Below are 24,902 nucleotides of genomic sequence, written 5' to 3' on the forward strand. Positions count from 1 at the left end.
ATATTACAATAACTAACCTTGAGCCAGTTGTCGGACAACTTGAGAGTCCTCACGGATTGGGCTAGAGCTGCAGGCACCTGACACAATCCAGTGCCACTGGCATCCAACTCCTTTAGGCTCCAGGAAGCAACGAACTCCTGCATCGCCACTCCCACATCTGGATTGTAAGCGATGGAAAGGCTGACCAAATCCGGAATTCCTTGCAGAGCACGAATAGCGGATCCACTCAAGCGGTTATGGGATAAATCCAGATATTGCAGATTCGGTAGTGCCAAAAATGTTTCATAGTCAATATCCGAGATGTTGTTGTGACTGAGAACTAACGTTTGTAGTTCCAATAAATTATAGAATGATTCCCGGGAAATATTTAGCAATTCATTGTGAGCCAGATTCAGATTTTTCAACTGAGGCAATCGCTGGGCAAAAAAGCTCGTAGAAATTTGGCTGAATTTGTTGCAGGAAAGATCGAGCGTCACAAAGGGTAGTGACATATTGGTGTCTGCCAAACTCAAGGGTATTACCTCCAGGGAGTTATTTCCCAAGTCCAGCTGCCTCAGTTGATTGAAGTTGTCCAAGCTGAGGCTCTCCAGTTGATTGCTGCTCAGATCCATGGCGGTGATCACTTGAAAGTCGCCCTTCCACTGACCACCAGTGCTATTGAATGTCCTCAAATCGCGGTGGGTGAGATTAAGCTTGTTGGCCGGCGCATTCAGCTCCAGCTCCCTTTTGTGGCGTTTCTGTTGGTATCGCAATTCCCCCCGAAAGCTATCCGGTTCGTTTTCGTCCCTCAGCATACGATGGATACTCTGGTAGCTGAGCCGTCCTACGTCCTGCCGGGACAACTGCTGCTCCTCCCGTTCAGCGGCCAGGCGTGATGAGGTGGGGATGTCGACCAGATGGGCCGCCACCACCAGCCTTGTTAGCCACGTCCAGGCCAGGAGAAGGGCCAGGCCTAGATCACAGTGTTGGTTCACGATTTTCACCATTTTGCGACCCACTTTCAACCTTTCTTTTTTGAATTGGTGGTATAAATGGGGAGGTCCTCGTTTCGTTTCGGTTATTTTTTTTTTTATTTTTTTGGCTCTTTTATTTCACTTGGAATTTATGCTCGGTACGTGCGAACGTTTAACGTTCAATTTTGAATATGGCTGCTAGCTCATTCATTTCCTCGTTCATCCGTTCGTTCATCTGGTTTTCCGGGGGCGTCACGTGCGCGCCTTTTTGGCCAAACATGTGACAAGTGTCGGCGGCAGTCAGAGGCGGATGTTGCCCGAGGGCAATGGCTGCGTTTCCGGTCCGGCGGCCATTGCTCAAGCAGCGTGCTCAAATGCCATTGCACACGGCTGCTGATGCTGGATGTTGGCTGCTGGACGCTGGTTGATGCTGGCGAGGTTGATGCTGAATTTTTAATTAAATCAACTTGATCGTTCTATTCCGGGTCGACGTCGTCTGTTATTGTTTCCCCCTTTTCAATTCAACGTTCTGCAATTGTTTTACAATTTTAATTGCACTGCTTTGTGTTTTGCTCTGCGTTTTTTTTTGTGTTTTCATTTATTTTTTTTCACGATGCTAATTGCTGTTGAACAAAACGCAACTCAACTCGAGCAAATGTCAATTAAAAAGCGAGCATTCCAGCTACTCCTGATGGCCCGCTTTTGGTATTGTTTTGTTGTCCTTAGCCAACTGTTGTCACATTACAATGCCAAGTGCTCCCTCGGCGTTTTTGTTATCGCGTGCTTAAAATCTGAAATAAAACGTGAAAAAATTGCTTGTAATTACGCTCTTGTTAGCTGTGTGAATGCAAAAAAAGGTGGCAAAGGTAGAAGTTGCTTTTAAATATCTTTCTCCCTGTTCTTCTCCTGTTTCCCTGCTTTTCATCGCATTTTAATTTCTACTTTGGCTTTACGACATCAGAGCGCTTTGGCAGTTGCCTTTAGTGTTATTTTTATGTTGATTGCAGCTAATGAAATTATAATTTCAACACGCCACGGTTTTCAGGATACAAGCTGAAGGGGATATTCCCCGATCCTGTCAGCCGCTTGCCACTAAGCCCCGGTAATAAACCCCAAGCTAACGGTCTCTTTGTGTGCACATGCGTGTGTGTGTGTGTGGGCTCTTGCCATAAATCATTTAACTGGGTCATTTCATTTCCGGCGTAGACAAGCGACAGGAAGGCCACTGAGCAACCCGACTGTCAACTGACAACCAACAGCATCTGGCCCAAAAACGACGCAAATTTGATTTACTCATTGCCGGCCTAATGACGCTCGAATGTATGCTGCCCATCCTGGCCTCTACTGTCTTTCCTCCCAAGTGGATTTCGGTTTGGTTTCCTGCCTTTTTTTTTGGCCTCGGACAACCCAATCGTGGCAAATTAATTTGTCAATGTCTACTTAAAGTCGAGTATGGCATTTTGATAACCCGGTGGGGAGTTTTAATAACTTGTTTCGGAAGATTGCAGCGCATTGATGGATGGTTTTATTGGAAGATTGAAATGTTTTTAATTATATGTATTGCATTATAATAATAGCCTATAAAATTGTTTCTGAATCCTAACAAAAAAAATGCTGCTAAAAATGTCCCCAAGGTTGTTGTGATAAATTACAAAATATTTTAGTCTAAATTTTGGGCCATCAATCGAGTGATTTTCCGGTATTTAAAGCTTAACTGGCATACCAATTTAAGAAAAATGTGTTACTCGTAATATATAAGCTTTATTTGTAGATGGTTTCCTTGCCATTAGACACAAAAATGTCGGGCCACATACAGAGCTTTTTACATATATAGCAATACAAATAAAGGGAAAAAGGCTCTGGCTGGTTTACGTTAAATTTATTGACAAATATCATCAAGGAGCTGGCGTTTCATTTCATCTGCTGCCGTTTGCTTACATAACAGTAAAATTTGGGCCATAAGTTTGGCGACATTCAGCCACCCACTGCCCATTCCACCACCCCTAATACGTAACACCCCCAGACTACCCAATTCAGTCAGATATTCAGACAGGCAGATGTACGCAAGTCAATTGACATGAAAGTCGATTTCAAAAACCAACAACAAATGGGGGAAATATCAACAGCAGCAACAACGTGAGCTGTCTGTTTGCCTGGAGAAGATTGACGCAGCCCACCAGAGGTGGTGGTGCCCCTTATTTGGTGGGCTGGGTTCCAAGGGTGCCTGTCAGTTTATTTTATGCCAGCTCGAAAATAATTTGCAAATTGCTGTGCCATATTTTTCTTGTACTCCTCGGCTGTATTTTATTATCAGACATTAGCGAGGGTTGTTTGTTCAAATTTGTCGTCGACTTTATTGCATATTTTTAAGAGCTAGCATGCTTTTTATTTCCTTTATGCAAGTGCACATTTTTGTTAGTTAATCAAATGCCGCGCACAAAGCGAATAAGTTGCAATGCTGCAATCTTAGAGTGCATTGTACGAGGATACAAATTCCAGGAAAGCACAAAGAAGAAACAAAAGTTTACAAAAGTCATTTACTAGTCATCGAGTAAACCAGCTTAAAACCCGAATCCTATATTCTCTTCAAGGTAAACTCTTTCACAATTTCACAATTTTTAAACATATTTAATATAGTCCACCTAAAGGTACCAAAACCCTAAACAAATTTAACAGTTTTCACAGTTGGTCATAATATTTTGAAGCTTGAAAGCTGACTTTAGACTTTATATACCCTCTGCAAGGATATAAAAAGCAAGCTGCTTAAATAAAATTCAAGGCGCACTCACTGCAAAAGCTAAAATTGGATTTCGCAACCCCGCTTTTTCCTAGAGCACACAGCATACGTCTGTGATTTATTTTAAACGTATTTAGATGCCCCGAACCTGAATGCGGATCCCCGAACCCAACATGGCTTTATCAACGGATGCAAATGCAGTTGACGGAGCAAGGACTTGGGCACATGGCTATCCTTCCAGTCCTGCACCATTGCATTTTTTCATTGAGTTCTTCAGTCGGCTGGTGTGCTCTTTTTTATATGTATGTATGTACTTCTTTGCTTTGCAACAGCTTTTTGCTTCAGTGGTGCGCTCAATGGTGCAACAAAACACACACAAAATTGTATCTCCATGCCCGTCGCGGCTGGTTGCATTTTTCCAGACACGCTGGCGTATACGTAATGCGCTGCATTTACTTCTCTATCGCGCTCTGTGCTTTATTTGTATGGAAATGTTACTGCTGGTTCGTTCGGTGTCTTTGTGCCACTTCGGATCCTTTGGATCCTCTTTGCTCAGCACGAACGGCATGTTTATTGTTTAAGTGCGCTTCCTGTGCTCCTTTCAATGCATTTTGCCCTTACCCTCTATTTCTTCTTATCCTAAACCCAATGCGCCCCTTTGTTTGCTGTAGTTTTAATAAACTTCCGCTTTACCCTTGGCTTCATAGAGTTCGCCTTCTGTGAGCGACATGCGCTCGATGCTGGTGTGGTGCTACACTGGAAATAATTGTATTGAAAAGAGATCTATACACCCATGTGATGCGCATATTTCCGGATTTACATTGAACTTTTCTTGTAAATACAGTATAATTCGCTTAGCTGCATCGATAGTTAGCTGCATCGGCAAGATATCTGCATTATTTTTCCATTTTTTTGTGTGAATAGAAAATTTGTACGAAAATTCATACGTTTGCTGCATCGCAGATAACAGCCTTTTTAACTTAAGTGCATCATATCAGCTGTTTTTTTTGCCAATTTCAATGAATATCATCAAAGTTAGCTGCGCCATCTATGAATCATTTTTGCATATCTAAAAGATGGCAAGAATGCCAACTCGTTTCAGTATCTGCGCATGTCCGTTTTTGTTTTTGCTTTGATCGTGATTTTTGTGTTTTTGTTTCTTATGGCACAAAGTTATTAAAATGGGTAAAACAAAGCGTGTCGTTGGACTAACACTAAAGGAAAAGCTTCAAATAATCGAGTTAGTGACCAACAAAGTGGACAAAAAGGAAATTTGTGCCAAGTTCAAATGCGACAGATCCACAGTCAACCGCATTTTACAAAAAACAAATGAAATTCATGAAGCTGTGGCCGCGTCAGGTTTAAAAAGAAAGCGTCAAAGAAAAGGAGCGCACGACTTAGTAGAAGAAGCCTTATACATTTGGTTCGGACAGCAGGAATCAAAGAACGTAATTCTTGACCGGCACGTCATATTAGCAAAAGCGAAAGAATTTTGCCAAAAATTTAACGACGCCTTTGAACCTGACGCCAGCTGGCTTTGGCGCTGGCGCAAGCGCCACAATATAAAGTATGGCAAAATACACGGCGAAACTGCTACAAATGATTCCGTATCAGCAAATGAGTACAAAAATGATATTTTGCCAGGATTGCTTAAAGGTTATAACCCAGAAGACATTTTTAACGCTGACGAAACTGCACTCTTTTATAAAGCAATGCCGAATGCGACATTTTTTACTTGTGGAAAGCAATTAAATGGCCAGAAATCTCAGAGAGTGAGACTTACTTTGCTGTTTATATGCAATGCAACTGGGACATACAAAAAAACTTTTGTAATCGGCAGATCTAAATCGCCACGATGCTTCAAGAATGCTAATGTGCCCATTCCGTACTATGCAAATAAGAAGGCCTGGATGACTAAGGATCTCTGGCGAAAAATAATGACAGGATTTGACGAAGAAATGAAAAAGCAAAATCGAAAGATTTTACTCTTCATCGACAATGCAACTAGTCACACGACTGTCAAGGACTTCGAAAACATAAAATTGTGCTTCATGCCACCAAACACAACGGCTCTACTTCAACCTCTGGACCAAGGTATTATCCACTCATTCAAATTAGAGTATAGGCGTATTTTGGTCAAACAGCAGCTCATTGCTGTTAATTGTGGTAAATCTACTGTGGAATTTTTAAAATCATTATCGTTATTGGATGCTCTATATTTTGTCAACCAAGGATGGAAGAATGTTAAAATGTTAACTATTCAGAATTGTTTTAAAAAGGTAAGATGGGATTATTATTGATATGTATCTCAAATAACGAATTTATTATTTTCAGGCTGGATTTAAGTTCAGTTTTGAAAATGAAGACACCATTGCTGAAAAAGACAAACAATGCGTAGAAGTTGACATTGTATCGAATATTAATTGGAATGAATATGCCAATGTTGATGCAGATGAGGCTTGCCATGGTCAATTAGATGATGATGAAATCGTGCGCTCTTTAGTTCAAGATGCAAAAACCAGCGATAACGAAGAAAGCCATAGTGATGAAGATGTGGACGATACTGAGCGTCCTACTTTTAAGGATGGGTTTGCAGCAATTAAGGCTTTAAAGTCCATTTTTATGCGAAACAATAATGATGAGTTTTTGCAAAACTTGAATTCTATGGAAGACAAGCTGTTTAATTTACATATAAACTCATCATTGCAAAAAAAAATTACTGACTATTTTTAAGTTAGTTTTAAAAAGTGTTTTAATCAATTCACCATCACTTAAATTTATATGTCGATCTTACTTATCATTAAGAATGAAATTATCAGTTCCTTTTATGTTTAACATTGTTATAAAGAAATAAATTCTTTATTTTTCCTTAAAAAAAAAAAATTAAGTTAGCTGCATTTTTAAGTTACCTGCATCGAGGCATTGTGCAAAGTACTCGAGGCAGCTAAGCGAATTATACTGTATTACACATTTGAAACCTTAAAATTATAATAAATAAAAGGTTTTATAATTGGCCTTGAATAAATGCAGACTTCGTTTATTTAGATCCGGATTTTTAAAGTGTACAACCCGGAAAATTCCGCGAGTCAGCTATCCTGCAAGAACCCTGCAGCCCAGCATCTGTGTCAATGTCAGGCACGTGCGGGCACGTGGATATGCATGTGGGACTTAAACTGCTTTCTAGGTCTGGCATCTTTAAACAAAATGTCCAACACTTGGCGAACAATTTGCCACGACACTTGGTCGATTCTCAGCCATCGATTATCGATTCGCCTTTATTTGCTGCGCATAAAAGTTTTCAAATTAAAGTTTATTTCTGGCTTTCGACTGTCAGACTGAACGAGCCAGCAATTTGGCAGCAGCATCAGTTCGACGGCCCCGGCTGACTGAAATATTGGCAGACAAAGTGGGTGGCAGGAAAGCCATATCGATAACGGGAAACCGAAAAGAAAACTGCGGAGGTGTAGGCCACGTTGGGATTTTAGGCCCACTTGGAGGTGCCTCAAATAGGCTACGAAATAGATTTTCTGCCATGTTTCGTAGGAAAGTTTAAGAATGTTTTTCATGGGCGTTAATTTAATTGAATAGAGAATTGCGATGTAACTTTTATCAGACTTATTTTCTGAATCGAAAATACTATAGTGACATATGTGAATATAGTAACTTATATCGTATCTAATTTAACTGTTAAATTCTTATTTTGCGTTAGTTCAAATCATTTTTAATGAATCATCATTACTGAATGCACGAGGATGACCTCGTAGCAAGTTTTTGGCCTTCATGAAAATTTATATGAGTGGCCTAGAATATCAACGGGATTTGTCATTCCCATCAACGGGAGATTTCTGGAGAGCACATGTCATTGACTTCCGCTAGCATTGTGCCGCCATGTTGTGCTCCTTATTAATGCCCTGCGGTAAAAAGGGACCGCCCAGCCGGCGAAAACCGAAGAAAAACCCCAGGAAAAGCCCCAACCTTCGCCCGGCCCAGGCAACCAAAAACACATAAGTAAAATCTGTAATAAACTTGTTGTTGTTCGCCTTTTTGCCGGTGGGTGAGTGTGTGTGGGCCTTATATTGTTTTATTTGTGTTCGTCTTTTGAGGCAAGTTTTTGCTTTTATTTTTCTTTTATTTTTCTGTTTTGTAGTTTTCCTTCTGCTTTTATTTGTTAAATTGTGTTGTGAAAAATCGCTGAAGGCTCAGGGCCGCCACAACAGAGCCGGTCCTCTTGTGTATATTTATTTGATCGCTTTTTGTTCCGTTTCGTTCGTTTTTTGTATATATTTTTTGGGTTTTCGGCTGTTTGTGTGCTTGACTTCGTCTTGGGCTTTATTTTGGTAGCCCAATTTCGGTTTAGCTCGCAGCAGCTTATCTTCCCTGGGACCTTGAATACCAGGCGGAATATTATTTGCGTTAAAAAATGAAGAAACGCTGATGGTTGAAGTCGGCATGGCACTCAGTTTTATTATCTTTCTCATATTTTTAACCCCTTTGTCGTGGCTTAGTTTGGTTCTGGCAAAGCTTTTTGCGAGATTGAAAAACTTTTTCAATAACTGCGCATAATTTGTTGACCCCTACTCTCCCATTTCCCCATCTCAATTGTTCGATTACTCAAAGTATTCTCATCGCCCTGGCTGATTTTGACCAGCTCTTGAACTAAAATATTACTTATGGTTAATACAGTAATATGGTAGGGTCTCGTGGTAGTTATATGAAAACCAATTCCACTTTGGGTCAACAGCCTCGGCAAATTGTGTGGCTGACAGACGCTGAAGTGGGCCTTATTCCGAGCCACAGGCACTCATATTTCCTTGTCCGGCACATAAAGTGACACAATGATTTTCTAATAATTTGCCAAATTGCCTTTGGTTGACCATTAAATCTGAGATACGTGTCTGTGTGATAGCCAGATTATGTTCACAGAAATGCTCTTGTAGACGCACACACACATACACACACGCCTCCAAAATGTCTGAGCAGCCATCTAGACGAAATTCTTCTGGCCAGGACATAACTCGAGACTTTTGGCAGCAGATCCTTTGCCTCGAGTGTGGTGTCATCGAATTTCTTCTCCTCTCCTTTTTGGGCTCTTAAAGTCGGGACCCTTAAAGTTCTGTGCTTAGCGGGTCATAGAAAAGCGTGAAAATAAATCTGTGACTAGTGCAAAATCAATATCTTGGCTTCGGTATGCGCTTTTTCTTCCGCCCTTTCAAGTGGTTTCGTATAACGAAAGGAAATCAAAAGGAAAAACTGCACCAAAACTGTACTCAGATTGGGTGTCGTCGACTTGGCCCAGAGCCATTGTTCTCAAATCTGGAGAAGGTTTCTAGGAGGGAAGCGGATGATACTCTTCAAACGTACATATATCCCTAAATTGGTGCTGGCTTATAAGAAAATTTGAGAGGCATTGCATCAGCTCACTTAAGCTGCAGATAAATAGAAAGTTTTTCAGAGAGCCGGAAAATATGATTAAAAATATATTCCATAAAGTTTGGATTCAAACGATTTGTGAGTAATTTTAGCATACAACCAACCAAGTCTTTTCAGCTACCAAATAAGTATATCAAGCTTGAAAGCTTACAAAGAAATTCTCTTATAATTTTTTATTTTATTTATGTATAAGCTTGGGTACGAAGCTGATTAAAATGCTTTAAGATTTCTTTGGAAATTTTCCAACAGCTTATTGCGTGCTACTCATTGTTTCTCTAAAAACTAGGTAAATATTTGTGTGTATAACTTTTGCTTTGGTAGCAGCCAGCCCAAAATAGAGCAAAATACGAGCAGTTAAAGTAGATTCATGTTTGTCATCGTCTCTCGACATCACCGAATTCCCATCTGCGGATTTATTCTGTTATTTTGATTGTGGTTGTCAACGGCGCTTGTTTGCTCATCCTCCTGTCGGCTGTGTCGTCAACTTTTGGCATTTGTGTCTTTTAATTTTCATAGCTGGCGGGCACCGCGGGTTTTTGGTCCCCTGACAGATTGGCTGGCAGAAAACACTCAGTTTTCCCTCTTTTTCCCCCAACTAACAAATTGTGTCGCTGGGAAATTTTTCAGACAGCAAGTGGAACTAAAACCGAAGTTACTTTGACAATTAGCGCATGTGTCTGCGCATAAATCTGCGGAACTGGGACCATTTATCAGGCAAGGCACTTGTCAGTAATACGCGCCATTTACATTAACGCACATTACGCTCAATTTTTCGAGTATCAAATTATGGCAAAGCTCCGTGGGGGCTGTTGTTTGCTCCGAGGTTTTCCAAACAACAAAAGGCAGACGGCAAACTTTAAATTTTTACGACATCATTTCATGGGCCACAAGGCAGGACGACGAAGGCAAAGAAGCCCGGCCCACGAACCCTTAACGATTGTTGTTCTCTTTCTGCTCAGCTCCAATGATAATTTGCCAGAACCACTTTCCGGACTTTCCGGGGTGCTGGCAAAAGGAAAAATATTACACGCATAACTGTCGTATATATATTTTTTTTTTTTTCGGGCTCTGTGCGACTCTTCGCCCCGTTTTGTCTTTGCGTTGGAAAACAAAAATTAGGCCATTAAGGCATTTACCAAATGCTCCGTGTCTCCGTACCGAACCAAACCGAACCGAACTGAACTGAACTGGCCCGGGCTGGCTGGCTGGCTGGCGTTTCCCTGGTATTTCCTCTAAACAGGGCTCGGTCTTCCGGGGGCGTCTTTTTGTGAAATTGAAATTAATGTGGCGGAAATCACAAGTTGAGCACGAAACGCGGCCTGCAAGGGTTCACTCTCGTCCCATTTAGACAGAAGGGCACTTGAGCCGCTTGATATATGCTGGTAATTCCCGTTGTGCGCCGATGATTAGGATGGCAATTAGTGAATTAGCATGCGAAATATATCTAATGTGTTTCAAATGAGACCCTTCAATCAACACCAAATTCTTTAATTGTGTTTTGTGGGAAGTTATAAAATGCATGCTGCTTCAGTGGCTGTCTTTCTTGAAGCATAAAGAATTTAAAATTTTATGTATATTTATTATAGTAATTTTCGCAGATTTGTCAAAAATTGTTTATTCCAGATTTTAATATTTCCCAAATTTGATAGACAAATTTGACATTTTATGATGTCAAATCCTTAAACTGACATGCGAATAACCAAATATTTCTGTTCATTTGGCAAAAACCGCATCGAATCGAGAGCCATCACCATCAGCATCCATAGCGTCTGAATTGTTTTGTTGCCGTTTTAAACTGCCCCCGGGCACCCGGAATTATTAAGCAATTTTTCATATTTTAATGGCAAAACATTTTGCTGGTATTTCTCGACAGAAGCGAAAAAGATGGAAGGAAAAGTGTGCGGGAGAAAAGTTTTTAATTTGTTATGCTGGCTGCGTTTCCCAACGCCCACTTTCAGTGTGCTGCATTTCGCATATTTTATTTCGAACATTTATTGTGCGCCTTTCTTTCGAGCCCGGCATTCATTATAAGCCATAACAATTTGACCGTGAGGCATAAAAGTGTCGAAAGTGCAGGCGAGTGAGGGGCAGCCAAGTGGGCGTGCCACGAAACTTTTGTTGTCCAACAAAGGCTGGCGAAACAGTTTAAAGAAAAGGCACCCAAGTTATGCGTGGATCGCTCGAAAAAATGTAAAGGAAATTATGCCGAAAGTGCCCGGAAAGTTTCGTAGCATGTCTTAACTTTATTTGATACAACCAGGCGTTTAATTTGATTTAAATGATGGGATTCAGCCAAAAGGATCTGGGTGCCACTTACGGTGTGGCAAAGTGCAATCCGCAGCCCATACGAAATGCCTTTTGGAATTTCCTTTGACCTGCATAAATAAACGCATGCCGTCGGCCTTCGAGGAGCTGCTAACAAAACTTATAAATCCCAGATATCCTGACCTTAATGCCACGTTGAATACGAAATGATGATGCCGGGCAGGTCGGTGGTGAGCCTGAGCGTGAGCAACTGTGGGAAGCACTAAAAGCCAAAGCCAGAGTGTGAAAATAAAAACAAACAGCACCGAACTGCCAGATAGCAGCCACCGCAAAAGCAAAAGCAAGAGCAAAACTTTAGCCGCCGTTTACAGAAGTTAATATTCTAATACAATTTCACGTGTCTCTTTTATTTTTGATCTGTCCTTTAGCTTGGTTCAACAGCGACTGACTGCCGCGCTCTCTGCAGAGTGGCGAGTCGATTAGTCGATAAGTTTCTCGATAATATTTGTATGTTAAGGATGGGTGTATGAGTGTATAAGCTTATGACTAGATTGGCTATGTATAATTAGGTATGTATGACTAAGAGTAAAGGAAGAGGGTAGAAGGAGCAGCCTACTACAACTCGGCCGTCCTGACAACTAGATCTCCCGATCGTAGGATTTTATAACAATTAACGTTTCTTAAAGCTAAGGGTCCTGTTTCTTATTTTATTCTTCTTAGTGGAGATACTTTTGAACGGTCTTAAACATTTTTTTGGTTTTCTTTTCTTCTTGTTTGTTTTCTTTGTTTTACAATTGCTTCTTAAATTATACTTTCGATTTCGTACAGAGTTTCTTAAATTATACTTTCTATTTTGTACAGAGTTTCTCAAATTATACTTTCTATTTTGTACAGAGTTTCTCAAATTATACTTTCTATTTTGTAGACTCTTAATTTTTCTTTGCCAGTGTTTTATATTCTGTATGCTCCATACACCCCGGTAAGGATTGCGAGAAATTTGAAATCCATCAACATCTTCCAGAAGGAAGCGATCATTTTTGAGAACTTTGCTTATGACATAGGGTCCTTTATGCTTTGGAATTAACTTCTTAGCTATGCCTGTTGTTGAGTCAAAATTTTTAACCATGACGTAGTCGCCTTTTGTGAACACTCCTGATCGTTTTCGTTTTTTGTCAACATATTCTTTATTGTATGCTTGTGCTATTTTCTGACTTGCCTCGCCTTTATTTCTAATACTTTCTAAATCTCTTTCTTCAATCGTTTCTCCAATTTCCTCAATTTTTTCTTTTAACTCATCCATAATTTGTCCTTTTTGTTGTAACCCAAATAACATTATGCTAGGATACTGTTTAATGCTGCGGTGTAGTGTATTGTTCAGGGTATATTCGACCTTTTCTAAGACTAAGTCCCAGTGTAGACCTTGATCAGGTTCAATTAACTTGCTAATCATTGGACCAAGACTTCGGTTTATACGTTCAACTTGACCGTTGGCTTGTGGCGATCCTGTTGCAATTTTTATGTGTTTAACATTGCATTCTTTCAAAAATGAGTCAAAATCGCCAGACGTGAAACATGCTCCTCTATCTGATATGATACACTTAGGCCTACTGTATGCTCTGAAGTAGTCATTTAACGATTGTATGACTTCTTTTGTGTTCGTAGTTTTTGTTGCGTATAGTCTGACAAACTTTGTGAATGCATCTACTATCACTAGAATATGTTTCTTCGGTCTAGCCAAGTCTACTGGACCATAATGGTCAATATGGATTATTTCAAAAGGTTTGTTTCCCTTAGGTATGTTGTGTAGAAATCCTTCTGTTTTTCCTGTTTTGGGACTGAATGAAATACATTTTAAACAGTTGCTGATATGTGTGCTACACTTCTGTTTTAAATTTGGAAACCAATAGTTTTTCATTATAGCTTCTATCATTTTGTCTCTTCCTACGTGTCCAAGTTCGTTGTGATATTTGTATAACACTTGTTCTTCCATTTCTATCGGAACGTAGAACAGCAATCTATTTTCATTTGTCTTTTTGTAAACTATACCATTTCTCATCTCATACAATTTATTTTCTGTGTTTTCTAACAATTGCCTGATTTCTTTTAATTTTGTATCTTTCCCTTGACATATAACTAGATTATCTTCGAAACTGTTTGTTTGTATTACCATAATATTTGTACACCTACTCAGTGCGTCAACATGTTGCATGCGGCTACCTGCCCTATGCACAATTTCAAAATCATAACCTTGGAATTCTAAAGCCCACCTGGCTATCCTAGGGTTTAGCTCTTTTTTGCTTAGGGTCAAAATTAATGAGTTGCAGTCGGTGACTATTTTAAATGTCCTCCAATGAAGATAAACTCTAAATCTACGTAACGAATAAACAATGGCTAAAGTTTCTAACTCGAAACTGTGGTATTTTGATTCAATATCTGTTGTCCGTTTTGAAAAGAATGAAACTGGGTGCCATTTCTGGTCCTCCTTCTTTTGCATAAGTACAGCACCGAATCCAGAAGAACTTGCATCACAATGCAATTCTGTTTCGTGTTTATGGTTGTATATAGCTAAGACCGGTGACTGTATTAATTTATCTTTTAACATATTAAAACAAATCATTTCTTCACTACCAAATTTGAACGGTTTATCTTTTTTTAGAATGTCATGCAATGGTTTAGCTAGTCTAGAAAAATCTTTTATAAACCGTCGAAAATATGAGCATAATCCCAAAAAACTTTGTACTGTATGAACATTATTAGGTATTGGGAAATTTTTTATTGCCTCGATTCCTTTGTCATTGGGCATTATGCCGTCTTTATTTATTATGAACCCAAGATATTTTATACTTGATTGCATAAACTCACATTTGTCTATTCTTAATTCAAGTTTATTTTCAACTAATCTTTTAAAAATTTCTTTCAACGTTTCTAAGTGTTCGTTTATATTTTCGGTTGCCAATAGAATGTCGTCCATATATACTACTACTTTGTTTTCTCTAATCATATCAGCAAAAATTTTGTTAACAAATCTTTGGAACACAGACGGGGCGTTTTTGAGGCCAAATGGCATTCGCAGCCACTCGTATTGGCCTAATGGTGTAACGAAAGAGGTGTATTTTATTGATTCTTTTTTAACATGCACGTGGAAAAAACCGTTTTTAAGATCGAGTTTGGTGAAAACAGTTTTCTCATTCATTCTATCTAACAAGTCATCTATAAGAGGTAGAGGATAGTTGTCTTTCATTGTCATTTTATTAAGTTTTCTAAAGTCGACGCACATACGTAAGTCTCCAGTTTTCTTTTTCACTAAAACAATAGGCGATGCATATTCCGAGTCGCTTGGTCGTATAAATCCGTTTTCCAAATATTCGTCTAATAGTTTTTGTAACCTGTCTTTTTCTGTGTATGAAAGCCTCCTAGGAGAACAGCTAAACGGTTTCGGGTTTTTCAAACACAATTGTATTTCACTTCTAACTGTCGGTTCATTTGGCCTTTTTGCATTTATATAAAAATTTCTAAACAACCTATCGAATTCTAGTTGTAACCTATTGCTAACATTTTCTCCTATTTTGTATTCTAACTCACTTTCAGTTACATGACATATTCTTAGTACTTCCTTATCAAAGTTGTGATTTAATTGTTCGTAAACGTTTTTATCTTTTGGCAATTTAAAACTAACGATTTCTTTTGAAGTGTTAACAATTTCATCTTCTGATAATTTTGATTTACTGACATTCTTTTGTTGATTAACTATTTCATCTCTTAACGATATTGGACCAGTTTCTTTATGCTGTTGATTAACGATTTTATTTTCTAACGATTTCGGACTAATAGTTGCATTTTTAAACGATTTTGGACTAACAATTTCATTCTCTAACGATTTGGGGCTAACAATTTCATTTTCTAACGATTGTGAACTAACAATTTCATTCTCTAACGATTTTGGACTAACAATTTCATTTTCTAAAGATTTCTCAGGACTATCATTTTCAGTAAACATTGATATTTTGTTTATTTCCATGGGTTTTCTCAACGCAATCATTCCCAAGGTGTACGGGTCTAAATTTAAATTGCATGCAGTTAAAAAATCTCTGCCGAGAATAACATTATACCTCATAGACTGGTCGCAAACAATGATTAAACGAAAATATATTTTTATTGATCCTTTCAATACATAACATGTGGTTTGTCCATGTGTTTTGAGAATACAGTTGTTTAAACCAAAATAGCAAGTATTAACTAGGGCTAACTTCATTGTCTCGTTAATAAGTGACTTTTTAATGATAGATATAGGACTGCCAGAGTCTATGAGGCATTCTGAAATTATGGGCTTATAAGCATTTTCAAAAAAATTAATTTTAAACCATCTTACATAATTATTAGATGAAACGCTCTTCCTTGTGGGACATTGTGCCACCAGGTGTCCAAGTTGTCCACAGGCGTAGCACGAACCTGGTTCACGTTTGGGCTTCTTGCAGATGTCAGCTTTGTGTCCTCTTGAATTACAGTTTGCGCATCGTATGGCATCTTTGTAGTCGGTTGGCTGTACAGGTGGCTCCCTCCGAGCTGGCAAACGGATGTTCGAAAATGCGCGTAGCATCTCCGATGGAGTAGAGAAGCATTGAATCCGTGCTTGGGTACGGAAATTTTGTAGCGGTATGCCCTCTATCATCTGGTCCAGTAGTTCGTCGTCGTCGATGTTTATCCCGTTTGAGAGAGCCATCTTCTCGTCGTAATAACTGCAGAAATTCTCCTCGGTTTTCCACTTGCGACTCTCGAATTTTCGCCGGATCTCAGCCTTGGATGATTGCTCGCCAAAAGTCAATGACAATTGATCAAGCAAATTGTCAATTGGTTCGATCAATCGAGCAGGGTGCGCATGTAACCAGACTTGCGCGTTTCCTTTAAGTTTAGTGATGAGTAAGATGCGTAAATGGTTGTCATCGATGTTGAAAGTGCGTGCGATATTTTTGACCACTGTTATCCAGGCACGCGCGCAAGTTTTCCCATCGTAATCGGTTATCGTCTCTTTGGCGAGAGCGAGAGCATCAACTGGAAAACGCTGGCTCTCCGCTCTCTCGTTGGATCGCTGCGGCGAGTGAAATGTTGTGTTCTCTTTTGTGGCGCCAGCCTGCGTAAACTGCGCCGTCTGGATAACGGAACTAACTGTAGCCTTGCTTTGCTCTGGTTGTTGTTGTTCTTGGAACTGCAAGCTCGATCGTGTTCCGTTAAGCATTGCCTTCGCTTCTGCTAGCTCTGCGCGTAGTTGCTGTAGCTCGAACATGTTTGTCTCCCTCTCACTGCCAGTTTCGGTTGATTCTTTTCTGTTCATCGCATTCACACTTACGTGATCGGTGTTAATTTCACAATTCTGAAAATCCAGTGAAGAAAAAATGTCGTTTCCTGGTGGAGCGTTTTTCTGGGGGTGCTCCGGTGGACAATCGCCCCGAACTGCCGTTGGGATGTCTTGCAGCCTCGCGATTAATTCGGTTTTTGTGCCCTCCGTATTTTGGCCCAGAATACGTAGCCAATCTTTTAGGGTTGTCAGCGAAAAGTCGTTCAGGATGATTTTATCGTCCATTTTGGATTATTAATCCCACTTCTGAGATTTTAGCCGCCGTTTACAGAAGTTAATATTCTAATACAATTTCACGTGTCTCTTTTATTTTTGATCTGTCCTTTAGCTTGGTTCAACAGCGACTGACTGCCGCGCTCTCTGCAGAGTGGCGAGTCGATTAGTCGATAAGTTTCTCGATAATATTTGTATGTTAAGGATGGGTGTATGAGTGTATAAGCTTATGACTAGATTGGCTATGTATAATTAGGTATGTATGACTAAGAGTAAAGGAAGAGGGTAGAAGGAGCAGCCTACTACAAAACCATGGAAAAAAAGGCCAGGAAAATCGATGCGAAAGTGTTTGCTGTCTAAAAAAGTTTTCTACACTAGCACAAACAGCAGAAATAGGTGCCTGGTGACTTGTAGGTGGCGCCCCCGGGTGTCCTGAGCTGTGATGATGCCAGGTTAACTGTGCGTATACGTAACGCAGTTGAGTGGCTGCTAAATATTTTCAAGGATAACTTTACACGACCCACTCATACATGTGCATACAAAAGCAGGATACGTATGCGACCCAAAACTTTGTCGCCCAAGTGCTCATTGTTTTTGTTTTGCACATCCTCGCCAGGATTAACATACGTTCAAGGTGCTCTCTGCAAAAGGGTACCAAAACATCGGTGCACCAAAACAAATACCAAATATATATTATTAAAAAAAACTCAAAAAACTCTAGACCCTACTATCCAATTGGTCAACAATCAAAGTACTACATTAACCAGCTTGTCCTTTGATGATCTTCTTATTTTCGATGTGATTTACTAGAGCAACTTATTTAACGTTATAAATTAAATATTATTCTTCGAAATACCATGACTATATGAATAGTCATGTTAAGAGTTAAAATTTGGGAACGAAAAACTATAAATAATAGTTTAAAGTTTAAAGTAGTTTGTACATTTTAAATAAAAGGAGTTGCTTCTATTTTTGCTTTGATTTTGTATATTTGCACGGTGTACGAATAAAATATATTCTAAAAGGAAAGTTTCTCAACGAGGTTCAAAGTCAATACAGGATATCCGAAAGCTCGATTTCCATACACTTTTTATGGATAGCTGGGACCTTGAAACCCGATACGCTCGAAGCGCCCAACTACTTTGCATATTTTCACTATTTCTCTTTCTAGTTTGTCGCTCAGGAACGTGACTTTGCGTTTAAAGGATGCCCAAAAGCATAGGAAGATAAGTTACCGGCAAAAAATACTTATAAAAGACGAAAAAGCACGAATGCTGGGTAATTATTCTTTGCAAATCCAAGCTGCAATGCAGCCATTGGTGCATCATAAAGGTACACAAATCCTGCATCCTCTGTAAATTTCAAACTCGACTGCCAACGGCTGTTCGTAATTTTTATGACTTTTCCGATGAATACAAAATGCTTAATTAAATGCCGTCGTCGCACACAAATTGCGATGCTCCATAGGAAAATCCCCCATTTTCCGACCCATCCCAGCTGCTCTGCATGTGATGACACGCATAATTTATTCAATTTTCATGCCTCTGTGTCTGCGTGCATGTGCCTTGAGTTAGGGTTTTACGCGTCTCTAATGCTTAAATTACACATTCAAACTCACACAGACACTCGCATTCGCAAACGCACACCGTTGCCGCAGTCATGTGCGACATTTGGTTCGCAGGACTTTTTGCCAACGTTTTGTTTCCCACTTGGGCAAATAATGATCCCCGGCCGGGGTTTTTTCCTCTCCATTCTTGTTGCGTATTTACTGCAAAGATTATTTGCAATGCCGTCGTTCTCGTTCTCGTTCTCGTTCCCATTCCCGTTCCCGTTCCCATTGTGCGATTCTGATGAAGGGGAATAATGGTGATTCAGAGTGGTCTTAAGGGGGGTAGTATGGGGCGTCTAGATGCCTTGGTATCCTGCCGATTCGTGTTCAACAAATCACTTTGCCGGCGCAACACTTTAATGTTGGGGATTAGGCATTAAGGTGAGATTTCCAAGTGTTTCATGCACAGGGGCATATCGAAGTATATATCATGAAAGCGTTGGAAATGTTGGTTAAAAGCCATAAGCCTTCAATATGGAAATGTGCTCTAGACTTTAGGTAACTTTTCAATGCTAATTAGCAGTTTAGATTGGCATTCATAAGCAAACACATGTTGTGGATTATATTTCTGTACGTTCTTTATGTGCAGTACTTTTTGCTAAAACCAAATATGGGGTTGTTTCGACTGTAAACTACGCACCTGGCTTTCGTAACTAAATTCTCCACTATACATATGCACTGTATATTTGAGTGGTGCATTTGCATTGTTAAAGTCATTCAGCAGAAGGCAAATCTATATGTACATCTGCATTAGAGTGTGCTTACCAAAGTGCAAGGCAATGTGCGGAATGTGGAAGTTGGTTTTTGGTAATATCAACCTCATATGCCAACTGCTTACCCTTATTTGCACTAAATACATATGCACACACATGCCGCAGCGTTATTGAAAAACTATGTTGACACAGTTCTGGGAACATGTCAAGTGGGAAAGCTGAAAGCTTTTACTGCACAACTTGAACAAAAACCCAAATTTGTTACATATCAAAAGTGATTGCGAAATGTGTAGGAGTTCTTCGCACAGACATATTGAGGTGAAATGGCTGGGGACCCTTAGACTGACGCGCTTTTGACTAATTATAAATACTTGTAAATGCCGACAAGTTTTCACATTGCAATCAGTGCTAATGTGGCTGGCTGGCTTTTTAATTGGAAATTGTTTCAGGTTACGGTAATTATTTTCTGGGCATGAAGCTGGAAGTATTTTGGTTCGTTATAGAGGGATTAGGCTCCCAAAAGACCAATTTCGTTGTCAAATATTTCTATAGAATTTTACCACTGGCAGCAATCAATTTTAACACGCTTTTCATTGTTTCTTTTATAAAATCCAACGGATGCAAAGCTTGTATAGAACATTTTTTGATGCTTCATTTGCTTTTGATGGCTCTAAATTGGGGCATATTTGTGCAAACTCAGCGTGAAATATTTGCAGTGGATAGACAGACAGCTATCCATTTGCCATTTCCAGCAGGCGTTTATTTTAAGAAAAAAGCGAAACGATCAAAATCAGTGTGTAATATTTTTCGCTTTTTCGCATTCGCAAAAATGTTAAACAATTTGGGGGATGGCTTCTTGCTATTTTTTTGTAGGCGGGAGTTGAGGCGTGTGTCGCCCATCAACTGCAAATTGCGCACGCAAATTGTCCGCCAGCTTCCCATTCCGAAAGTTTCCTTGTCTATTTCGCGCCTGTAAATCGTAAATCAGCGCAGATTATTGTTGCTAACCCCAACCCGGCGAAGCTTCACAACCATTTACATTTGTATCTTTTGCCTCCGCTGTCTGCGTTTTTCAATTTGAATCAGCTTAAAGCAGCCTGGGAGCGCCGTCTTGCAGCTTTATCAAAGGCCGTTCTTCTTCATAAATATGCAAATTGTCTGGAGCCTGGCTCGCTTCTCTGGATTTTCCTTCCGCTGCGGCTGCTCCTGCTGCCGTTTTCCAGCCCTAAATCGGATTTACTTCACTGGCTTTAAGTTTCAGCCGCCTGTCTTTTGCTATCTTTGTGCGGGCTCCTTTGTAGTCACGAAAATATTTGATTATTCGCCGCCGCCACCGCCGCCGACGCACATGGATGGATGTGCGAACCCACTTTCCCCATTCCTTTGGGCCTTTCCCCCCCTGGGTTGCAGCTAACGACTTTGATTGCCACGAGACGGGGCACGTGATTGCGAGTGCCCGAGTTTGCCGCAAACAATGCCGCTGTCTGTGGGCTAACCGGAAACCAGGTCCATCTGGAAAGGCTTGCGGTTGCGTGCCATATGCATCACTCATACGCACAGTGGTTTGGACTGATACCCAAGTGCATCAATTAATTTTTAAAGCTTTTACTTTTGTAATATCTGGTTAACAAACATGCGGAGTGCCCCAGGTGTTATTATTATTCCGCATATTGCTAATTTGTGGAAATGGCTTTACTTACATTACAAATTTCAATTTCAATTACCTTATGAACCTGGCCTAATCGAATGATTTTAATTTTATTGACAGTAATCCCTATTCAGATATAATACTAATAGCTGCAAGCATTATTTATGCTCTTCCATTAATAATATTCATATAGATGCGGAATATTAATTTCATTTGAAACACGTTTACCTGCAGCCAGCGGCAAAAAGTCGAGTTATTTCAGCGACTAATTAAATAAATAAATAATTGTGCTGCCAATGGAAACAATTCCCATAATTCTGCCAAGCCTTGACTTGATTGAAAGTCAAATCAAATTGAGTTGTGAGCGTGTTTTGATGTGATATCAGGTTACGATGCCATGGTGCTTCCATCTTAACCGCACAAGAGCCACTCGCGCCACACCCTGAGGCACTTAATTGCGGCGGCACCCCTCGCCCTTTTTGAACAGCATCCCCCATACGGAGTGCTACCTGTACTCAAGCCAACCCGAGTTTGGGGTGCGTGTGCTATCTGAGCTGAACTGGCGGCACTTTTGCTGCCATCTAATTAGACATTGTGGCTGCATTAATTGCCAGGAACTTGGACTTTATGGCTTTTCGGGGTAGAAGATTCTTTCGTGCGGATACCGAAAGTTTTTATTGCCGTGTCAGATAAAAGTCGAATTAGCGTTTGCCTAATTTGCGCTTGACAATTTGCCAGAGCATAAATATACTAAATATGTTGGCGATATATAGACTCATGGTATGCAGTGGTGTCTCTATACGTACATAATTTAACCGCCATTGTGTTCTATATTCTTGGCGAGCTTGTGCGCAATATACTCGTAAATAAATAAATTGCCCACAGGAATTTCACAATACTTTTGCGAGCAGCTTTGCATGCATAATTCACGAGTATGAATTTCATGTGCCAGAGCCCAAACAAGGCAAAAATCAATCAAATTAAATTGAAAATGAAAATCATAAAGCTCCCACGCGCCCCCAAAACTCAACTGAAATGATTTAAGAGGTAGGTAGATTGTGGCAGAAACTTGAGCATGATTTCTAGCCACATTTTCCATAGTTTCCATCCTCGATTCAGAGCTCACAATTTCACAATTTAATTATCGATGCTGAAACGGCAGAGTAGGTTGAGTATAAAGTTGTGAATGCCTGCCGGCAACTGGGAATTTCTGTTTTTGTTTCCATTGCCAGTCGCAAGTTTGTTCGGCATTGTCCTGGCCGAAACCCCTGACCTCTGTCCTCCCAGGAGCCTTGGACTTTTGCCCACAATTTGCATTCTCCTCCGTGAATTCAGGCCTCAATTTATCGAATTTTGCAATTGACTGGGCATACAGGCCACAATAATTCAACTGCTGGCTTTGCATTTAGTTCCGAGTAATATTTGATAGTGTTGTGGTTGCAAAATTGTTTTATTTACCAAATCCAAATGCGTAGTGCTTGACACAAGCAGTAACCATTTAACCATTAAATGTCAGCTGTTAAATAAATTATTGGACTCGTAATTAATTCCAATTGCATTAACAGCATTCGAAAAAGAGCAGAATTTGGCTAATTTTTTAATTTATATATTGGAATTGGTTGGCCATGAATCGGTTTTGCAAGTGATAATTCTATTTGCCGGCCAAAGCAATCAAAATTAACATTTTCATTTGTTGTTGATTAACATTTCTAATGTACTCCCCGTGTTGTCATTACATTTGCCCATAATAATTTCAATTTGTTCTTCAGTGAGGTATAGTTATCCTGAGAAACTTTTTCAATTTACGCCACTGCCTGTTAATTATGAGTTTTTAACTACAAATCAGTTGGGCGAACGAAAAAAATTGTCTTGCAATTAAGGCAGCGAATTAAAAACTGAGCAACGCTTGCCAGATGAGCAGCAGCAGCAGCAGCGTAATGTGAATGAATTAGCTCGATTTGCATGGAAATTTCATAAATATGTAAGCCGGACTTTGGGTGGTTGGGTGTCAAATTGAGGAGCGTGCTCAAAAAGCGGGAGAAAAGCAAACAAAATTGCACAACCCCCAAAGGTACGAGTAATCAAAGCAAAAATTACCTAATTAACATAATCCGCAGTGGCCAAATGAGGCGGCTTCTGCTCTTCTCCTCCCAGGCTTCTGGTGGTTTTTTTTTTCTCCTATTCGAGGGGGAGTTGTGGGCGTGGCCAGTCGGTAAGGATGTCGTCTGGTTTGGTCGTTGATTAGCGCTGCCTTTTGCTCTACACTCGCATTCGCGTCCTGCGTTTGTCTGTCTGCGTAAATCCTCTGTGATAAGTTGTCTAGGACGTGATCCTGTTCACGTTTCTCGTTCTGATTAATATGCACAGACGTTTAAATTTCGTTTTTTCCCTGCTTTCGGTTTATTTTCGGGGGTTTTGTTTATGGTTTATTCACTTCGCCTGCTGTTTGCTTTAAGTCTTTTTCCCGGGCACTGATGCACTGCAAATGGATATTTTACCGTGAGCTTTACGAGCTAGCTTTCACCTGCTTTTGCAGGCGAGCGGAAATGAGCAGATTCTTACACACACACACACACACACACGCATAGTGCACACTCAAAGACACGTACACACATACATGCAACTGGCGGAAATGAGTGGAACACGCGAAATTCTTTATCCGGTATGCTGGCAAAGTTCTTAAAAGTTTTTATATTCAAACAACACACTCTATCCCAGAACCATGCTTTACAATGTTTACTCTGTTTTAACTGGACACAAAATAAACCTCTTTCTGAATTCATTCATTCCACAGCTTTAGTGCTAGAAGTATATTCATATAAAATATTCTATTCTATGCATTAAGACATAATTCTGCTCATCAGCTGTTTTACGAACGCTAAATTTTCATCTCAAAAATTTATTATGTTCGCATTCATACGAATTTTATTCCTTAAAGCATGGATATATGAATATATCTGATATTAAAAAATAAAGGCATACAAATATATATTCTCAAAATAACAACCTCCCACTGAATACAGTCAGTATCATAAATAATGTGTTAGCTATGAGGATGTTCCAATCCCAATTCCCATTTCGACGCCTTGCTGTCTGCTAGCTAGAAAATACAAAAAATATGTTGACATTTCGCCTTTTTCTACCGGAAGTTGGCTAACATCACAAATACCAACGCAACACGCACAATACAAAAACACACGCCAACCACACAGTTCAAAACAAGCTCGATCTGCTCTACCTGGTAACTTTTTTATATTTATTTTTGGCTTTGGTTAGAATCGCACAGTTTCTGGAGGCAGTTAGTTAGTTAGTTGTTTGTGGCCTCTTCACACGGCACTTGGCACTTGGTTTTTGTTTGATTGAATCGACGCTTTCTCGGGTCGCGTGTCCTGGCCTCGATGTATTTAGCACTAGACTGAGCTGCTCACTCGGCAAGGACATGCTTTTAAGCCATCCTCCGGAGTTCGAAATTCGAAATAGTCGCTGGGCGCCTGCGCGGTTTCTCTTTTCTATTCGGTGAGCAGCTGGCTGATTTGCTCTTCAAGCTGCTGACTGCGTTTTGTTATTATTTTGTTTATGTCCCTGTCAGCAGAGATGTGTGTGTGTGTGTGTTTGTCATCACCTGTTAGCATTTGCGAGTCCTTGAAATTCGGCTCAGTTTCTTGCACAACCTGAGCGACCAAAATCCACCCACTCGGTTGGCAGATGCTGCCTGTGACATTGTCTTTGCCATTATGTAATAATTACAAAGACATACGCACACGTGTTAAACTTCAAATTAATTGCTACCCAAAAGTCTAGGGATATTTGGGCATGGACATGGGCATGAATATGAGTACACAGGGTCCTTGGATGGACATGGCAGGACATTTTCTACTGCTGACCACAGCCCAAACACCAGGCACGTTCCCGTTTTGTATGCTGCTACCAGGATGTGCGGAATATCCAGCACTGAAGGTCATGTAATGATAAGGGGGAGTG

The 24,902-nt window shown here is 40.1% G+C and overlaps 2 protein-coding genes and 1 long non-coding RNA gene across 6 annotated transcripts in view, besides 2 other annotated features; 1 reads left to right on the plus strand and 2 right to left on the minus strand.

Moving 5' to 3' along the window:
- 2mit overlaps positions 1-24,338 on the minus strand; it is a 33,737-nt gene extending 9,399 nt beyond the window's left edge. For 2 of the 4 annotated variants that reach the window (NM_142001.4, NM_001275600.2), the window contains exons 1-3: positions 24,160-24,338; positions 23,019-23,400; positions 18-1,744 (exon numbers count right to left, since the gene is read on the minus strand). In NM_142001.4, coding sequence (NP_650258.2) covers positions 18-986 — 969 coding nt within the window. In that variant the 5' untranslated portion in view covers positions 987-1,744; positions 23,019-23,400; positions 24,160-24,338. Of the gene's footprint in view, positions 1-17; positions 1,745-23,018; positions 23,401-24,159 lie in introns of those variants that run through there. The other 2 variants (NM_001300382.1, NM_001300381.1) reach the window with 1 other exon arrangement.
- timeout overlaps positions 1-24,902 on the plus strand; it is a 75,226-nt gene that overhangs the window by 42,699 nt on the left and 7,625 nt on the right. The gene's annotated exons all lie outside the window — the stretch shown is intronic.
- Positions 1,080-24,338, minus strand: lncRNA:CR45109 (long non-coding RNA:CR45109). The gene is made up of 3 exons (NR_125154.1): positions 24,160-24,338; positions 23,019-23,400; positions 1,080-1,744 (listed from the first exon to the last, which is right to left on the minus strand). It is a non-coding gene; the product is annotated as a long non-coding RNA:CR45109 (long non-coding RNA).
- Positions 4,532-6,651: a mobile genetic element.
- Positions 11,739-17,258: a mobile genetic element.

Source organism: Drosophila melanogaster, chromosome 3R, assembly GCF_000001215.4.
Source record: "Drosophila melanogaster chromosome 3R".
Taxonomy (NCBI): domain Eukaryota; kingdom Metazoa; phylum Arthropoda; class Insecta; order Diptera; family Drosophilidae; genus Drosophila; species Drosophila melanogaster.